General features: G+C 41.5%; 2 protein-coding genes across 4 annotated transcripts in view; one reads left to right on the forward strand and one right to left on the reverse strand.

Moving 5' to 3' along the window:
- Positions 1 to 4,493, reverse strand: part of CCT6B (chaperonin containing TCP1, subunit 6B (zeta 2)) — a 33,837-nt gene extending 29,344 nt beyond the window's left edge. For 2 of the 3 annotated variants that reach the window (XM_011937680.1, XM_011937679.1), the window contains exons 1-3: positions 4,238 to 4,493; positions 2,567 to 2,630; positions 1,573 to 1,707 (exon numbers count right to left, since the gene is read on the reverse strand). In XM_011937680.1, the coding sequence (XP_011793070.1) occupies positions 1,573 to 1,707; positions 2,567 to 2,630; positions 4,238 to 4,374 (336 nt within the window). In that variant the 5' untranslated portion in view covers positions 4,375 to 4,493. The remainder of the gene's footprint in view (positions 1 to 1,572; positions 1,708 to 2,566; positions 2,631 to 4,237) is intronic. The other variant, XM_011937681.1, reaches the window with a different exon arrangement.
- A 26-nt stretch (positions 4,494 to 4,519) lies between these two features.
- ZNF830 (zinc finger protein 830) lies at positions 4,520 to 6,174 on the forward strand. Its single transcript, XM_011937682.1, has 2 exons — positions 4,520 to 5,859; positions 6,023 to 6,174. The coding sequence occupies exon 1, from the start codon at positions 4,551 to 4,553 to the stop codon at positions 5,667 to 5,669; it is 1,119 nt and encodes a 372-aa protein (XP_011793072.1). The 5' UTR covers positions 4,520 to 4,550; the 3' UTR covers positions 5,670 to 5,859; positions 6,023 to 6,174.
- Positions 6,175 to 6,774: the final 600 nt, after the last annotated feature.

Below are 6,774 nucleotides of genomic sequence, written 5' to 3' on the forward strand. Positions count from 1 at the left end.
GCCACCACACCCGGCTACTTTTGTATTTTTAGTAGAGATGGGGTTTCTCCATGTTGGTCAGACTGGTCTCAAACTCCCGACCTCAGGTGATCCACCCACCTCAGCCTCCCAAAGTGCTGGGATTACAGGCTTGAGCCACCGCACACGGCCTCTTACTTTCCAGATGGAAATACTCTTAGGATGAAACAACGCTGTGAGTGGAAGAGCTAAGAGACAAAGAATCTGTGTACTTGAAGACTGAATTTTATCACACAACCAGACAGTCTGCCTCATCTCTCCATTTTCTATTATGGGAGATAATCATTTCCTTATTGTTCAAGTGAGTTTGAGTCAAGTTGTTTACAGCCAAAAGCATCCTAAGTTGCAAGTACTGAATTAATAGAAAATTCCCAATACTAAATGAAACACAGAGAATCATTTTGACCAGGCTACGCTTTGCTGAAATGGTCCCTGAAAGACAGAAAAAGTTCAGATACGGAGAAAAGAGATACTTCATTAGAGAAAGGTAGAAATGTACATGATGTTTCCAGAGGCCAGCGAATGGTGGAGTCTGGCTGAAGTAGATGATTTATAAAGAAAAATGAAACTAGAAAGGAAGGTAAATTTACAATAAAGAAAACCTTCCATAATTTTTCTCCAGTTGTTTTACAAGGGTGCATAATTTGGTTTCAACTTTATCTATGGTGTTTTCTTTCTTAATTACCCATGGATACATGGGTAATTTTTTACTTCTTTAATGTCTCTTAAATATTTCATTTTTAAAAGAGGTATATAATTCCAATAAAAGGCAGTATTTTGGCCAACAAAGTTCATTATTATTTCCATTTATAATTGTCCAAGAATATCTTTTTTTTTTGAGACGGAGTCTTGCTCTGTCGCCCAGGCTGGAGTGCAGTGGCCGGATCTCAGCTCACTGCAAGCTCCTCCTCCCGGGTTTACGCCTTTCTCCTGCCTCAGCCTCCCGAGTAGCTGGGACTACAGGTGCCCGCCACCTCGCACGGCTAGTTTTTTGTATTTTTAAGTAGAGACGGGGTTTCACCAGGTTAGCCAGGATGGTCTTGATCTCCTGACCTTGTGATCCGCCCGTCTCGACCTCCCAAAGTGCTGGGATTACAGGCTCGAGCCACCGCGCCCAGCCCTAATTGTCGAAGAATATCTTAATTAAAATTAACTGTCTAGGCCAGGCGTGATGGTTTATGTCTGTAATCCCAGCACTCTGGGAGGCCAAGGCAGGTGGATCATCTGAGGTCAGGAGCTCGAGACCAGGTTGGCCATGATAGTGAAACCCTCTCTCTCATAAAAATACAAAAATTAGCCAGGCATGTTGGCTTGTAATCCCAGCTACTCGCGAAGCTGAAGCACGAGAATTGATTGAATCTGGGAGGCACAGGTTGCAGTGAGTCGAGATCCTGTCACTGCACTCTAGCCTGGGTGACACAGTGAGACTCCATCTCAAAATAAATAGTTAATTAATTAAATAAAACAAAAATAACATCTAAAATGCAACCATTTTACTAGTTAAAAAAATAACTTGCCATTCAAAATAACATAAACTCTGTGAAATTCTAATACCTCAAAAATGTACAGATCAGCTTGTTTTAATAACTCTCCAATAATTAGAACATTTGAAGTAGTACCATCTCCTGTGACGTCATCCTGAGCTGTTGCTACTTTTGCTATCAAGGAAGCTGTCGGATGTTGAATTTGCTGGAAAAAGCAAGCAACAGATTTAAAAAGAGAGGATGAGATAAGAAAGTAGGTCACCAAAAACAAGATAACCTAGGGGTCAGTAGTAAAATTAAAAAATGAAATAAGCTTCATTCAAGTTTACAAGTTTTGTAATATCAATACCTAAATGTCAAGTCCAAAATTTTAAAAGTGACAGGTAATGAGGTCTGAAGATTTCATAAGTCTTTGCTTCCGAATGCAATGACATTTCTAAAATAAGATTAAATCCTTCAATCTCAAAATGAATACATTTATTAAACTTGCAAAGGATATTTTTATTTTTCCATAATTACAAAGAACATAAGGCAGTACCCTAAAAGATATTATTAATTTATAAGTATGCCTAAGTATACAAAGTATGTATAAGTATACAAAGACTTGGAAAGAGCCAGAAAAAAAAAACTCTTTTTTTTTGAGATAGGGTTTCACTCTCACCCAGGCTGGAGTGCAGTGGCATGATCTCAAGTTCACTGCAGCCTTGGCCTCCTGGGCTCAAGTGATCCTCTTACCTCAGCCTCCTGAGTAGCTGGGACTACAGGCACATGCTACTACACCAAGTACATTTTTTTTTTTTTTTTGTAGAGACGGGTTTCACCAAGCCTGTTCTTGAACTCCTGGGCTCAAGCAATTTGGCCACCTCAGCCTCCCAAAGTGTTGGGATTACAGGAGTGAGCTACCGCACCCGGCCAAAAAAATTTTTCTATTGAAGTCTAATTCAACAAGCATATCTCAAGACTGCAGTATTTAGCTGACAGCCTTGGCTTACAGATACACAAGTTCTACTATGCTCCTAATTAAGGCTTATTAAGGTTTATTAAAGTCAGTAGCATCAGCTCACCATCTCTTGGAGCAGCACATTGCCATCTTTGGTGAGTTTGATGTCACCTGCACCAGAAACAAGCCTGTTCAGAGAACAACCATATTAACTTCATGTGGTAGGAAGACACTCCCAGTGCTTGCCATCCCATTATCCTCAACAGAGGGAACTGGGCTTCGAAAACTACTGTACCATGGGAATATGCCATGGTAATTACCACCATTTGCAGCTCACAGAATCATTTCTCCCCAGATGGACAGCTTATGGCGACTTCATTCCAAATGGACCATTTACAGATTTAAAGATAAAAGTAGTTGATGAGTTATGAAAAGTCGTTTGGTCAAAGAATACTTGGAAGTCTACAAAGCACAAATTTGCAAATTTCCTGCAGGTTTTTATTTTGGTGAACGTTTTCATTCATTCAGTCACTCAACTTAGTTTCCCTCATCCCTGCATTTATCAGATCACCAAGTTCTATCAATTCTACTACCTAAATATCTCTTGAATCTGCCCCCTTCTCTCCATCTCCACTGTTATCACCTCTACCTTGGATAGCATCCAGTTATCTCCAAAGTAAAATATACCCTCCACACATTTTTCTTTCTAAAAGGCAACGTGATTCAGTCAGTTCTCTGATCAAAAGTCCTCCAATGATTTTTACGTTTTTCATCATTTTCAAGTTAAAATCCAAACACAGCAGACACTTGACCTTTCTCAATCTGATTTATGTCTCTCCTCCCTGACTCATCTACTTTCCCACAAGCAAATCTTCTGGTTCCCTTAATACACCATGTTTTGTTTTGTTTCTATTGGATTTGTACAATTGGTCTTTCTTATTCCTGAAATTACTCTGCCCAGAAGGCCTTTACTCCCTCTTCCAACCCAAGACTCTGATCAAACATCATTTAAGATGCTTGTCCTTCTGCCATCGGTAATTATTCCCTTTTCTCAGCATAATCATATGCATCTATATATAATTAGCACATCCTACTCTACCACATCCGTCTCTACCACATCTCCTTAAGAACAGAAACTGTATCTTGATCATTTGTGTCCCAGCAACTAGTACCTAAGTGACTTATTTTACCATTAATATTAATTTATTTTGTTCATTACTATGAGGATGTGTCTCTCCTCTTATATCCTTTTGTCCTCACTGGTCTCTTTTCCACACTCTTGTCTAGAGAAAATGGTGCTTAATATATACTGAAAAGATGAATAGATATGAAGAACCACAGACACGGGGTATTCAAGTAGAAATTGGATTTGACCTCATGCCTTCCTGGCTCCAAAGCCTGTGCCCTCTCCACTACAATACATTGCCATACAAAATACAAAACTAACTACTTATTGAATTTATGGACTAAGGGTATACAGTCTTAAAGAGCACAGAAGTTAAATGCTTTCTGTTTCCAATGAAACACTAAATTAACTGACTTTCTAACTGTATATGAACCTTGACGAAAAGTAGGGTGTCGGGGGAGCGTCACAACTTCACTCCTAGGGCCTTCTAGGGGAGGCTTTTCTCTTCCACCTGCACCAGGCGAGAAATACCCTCAGGACAGGGATGAAAATGAGGGAAATCAAGCTTGTAAGAACATCCACAGCACTCCACGGACGCCTGCCTCAGAGGGCGCCTGGACACCCAACAAGCCCCCGGCCGCCTAACGGCCGCTCCAACCGCCATCTCACATTTTCATGGTGCCTTTAGGACCCAAGTTGGTCCGCAGCACATCCTGCAGCCCTCGGGCGGCGCATATATTGACAGACAAAGCTGCCTGGGCCCGCGCCACCTCAGCCTTGGAGTTTACGGCCTTTATCGCAGCCATAGCCTAATCGTTCACAAGAAAAAAAAAAAAAAAAAGCCTTAGTCGCGATTCTGAGCAAAAACGCCAACGCGACGCCACACTCTCTTGAACCTCGGCCAATCATCGCCCTTACAGGAAGTGACGTTATCATGCCTCGCCGGACGTAAACCAGAATCGCTTTGGGTCTGGTCGCCAAGATGGCGTCCTCCGCCTCCGCTAGGACTCCGCCCGGGAAGCGAGTGGTAAATCAGGAAGAATTGCGGCGGTTAATGAAGGAGAAGCAGCGTCTGAGTACCAATCGGAAACGGATAGAATCTCCATTCGCGAAGTACAACCGTTTGGGGCAGCTGAGTTGTGCCCTGTGTAACACCCCGGTTAAGAGCGAGCTCCTGTGGCAGACTCACGTCCTGGGAAAGCAGCACCGAGAGAAAGTGGCCGAGCTGAAAGGCGCGAAGGAAGCCAGCCAGGGTTCGTCCGCCAGCTCAGCGCCTCAGTCCGTCAAGAGGAAAGCGCCGGACGCAGAAGGCCAAGACGCCAAGAGAGCTAAGGCCACCTTGGTGCCTCAGGTACAGCCCTCCACATCTGCGTTGCCCACCAACTTGGACAAAATAGGAAAGGAGTTCATTAGAACAACTTCCAGTAAGCCTTCAGGACTCAGTTTACTCCCCGATTATGAAGATGAGGAGGAAGAGGAAGAGGAGGAGGAAGGAGATGGAGAAAGAAAACGGGGGGACGCCAGCAAGCCGCTGTCCGACGCACAGGGCAAGGAGCACTCCGTTTCTTCTTCGCGGGAGGTAACAAGTAGTGTGCTGCCAGACGATTTCTTTAGTACTAATCCTCCCAAGGCCCCCATAATTCCTCATTCAGGGTCAATTGAGAAAGCAGAAATACATGAAAAAGTGGTGGAAAGGAGAGAAAACACCGCGGAAGCGTTACCGGAAGGTTTTTTTGACGACCCTGAGGTAGATGCAAGGGTGCGAAAGGTTGATGCCCCAAAAGATCAGATGGACAAAGAGTGGGACGAATTCCAAAAAGCCATGAGGCAGGTCAACACTATTTCCGAAGCCATAGTTGCCGAAGAGGATGAGGAGGGACGGTTGGACCGACAGATTGGGGAGATCGATGAGCAGATAGAGTGTTACCGAAGGGTGGAAAAGCTACGGAATCGCCAGGATGAAATAAAAAATAAACTTAAAGAAATCCTGACCATAAAAGAACTGCAGAAAAAGGAGGAAGAGAATGCTGACAGCGATGATGAGGGGGAACTACAGGATTTGTTGTCTCAGGATTGGAGAGTGAAAGGGGCATTGTTATAAGGTTTTAAAGACCCAAGGTTTCTAACAGCCTCTGCTATTGTATAAAAAGTGCTCTCAGTAGTATATCGGTTACTTCATGCCTAGAGATTTTCTAGAGATTTGGGTACCTGGATTGCTAAACTGGATTGTTAAGATAAAATGAGCCAGGGAGCTACAGCACTTTGGAAAATTTGTGTAAAATGTTTTTGAGGTAAAGTTGTTTTTGAAATTTCTGAAGTGTTATATACCAAAATGCCAACTTTTCCACAACAGACTTAACTGTATAATTTCGTTGTAAAATCTGTGAGTTGTAAATATTGTACACAGTTAAATCTATATTAAGTAATTCTGTTTTGAAATTTTTTAATTAATAGAAAGACCAACCGGCAAACTTTTAGATGAATGCTCACTGTGGTATTTGTAATGTATTTATCTTCTGAACCCTACATCAAGTTGAAAAGGTTCGTTTTCTTGTTTCTTTGGTTTTTTAGAACACTTCATGAACACATAAGTCATTGTAGGTTAATCAGTTCTCTTAGTATGCGTTATTTTAAAAACAGAAAAATATATGCCAAACACGATCAGCCTCCCTAAACCAGTTTCTCTTGACTAGACAAATGTTCTAGATGTGGTTGCATGTGAGAATCACCTATGAAGCATTAAAGTAAATTCAAGTGTCTGAGGCCTTCCCCTTCAATAAATCTGGGATGAGGTTCAGGCAACTGTGTTTTTTAAAGCTTCCAGGTTATTCTAATATATGCCAGGATTTGAAGAGTAACTACCCTAAATCCAGAACCCATTTGTTTTTCTTTTTCTTTAAATAACATTCCATAAATTTGCTGTTTCTTGAATGAAGGAAATATTATCTTTTATTTATTTCATCCAGCCTTAAATTTTGTTATTTGGTGGTAAATTAGAGTTCCTTGTTTGCAGGTCCTATTTATTGTAGAAAGAATATTTAAGTTGTCATTCCAGCAGTAACAATTGGCTCTTGCTGGTCATTGATAGTTTAAATCACTCCTTCCTTTAGAGATTGAGGTACTCAAATAGGAAAAGGGACTTAGCAGTGTTCTGGAGTAGAAATGCATACAGCATATTCAAATAAAAGTGAGCAATAATAATAATA

This window comes from Colobus angolensis, unplaced genomic scaffold, assembly GCF_000951035.1.
Source record: "Colobus angolensis palliatus isolate OR3802 unplaced genomic scaffold, Cang.pa_1.0 Scaffold167, whole genome shotgun sequence".
NCBI classification, from domain to species: Eukaryota; Metazoa; Chordata; class Mammalia; order Primates; family Cercopithecidae; genus Colobus; species Colobus angolensis.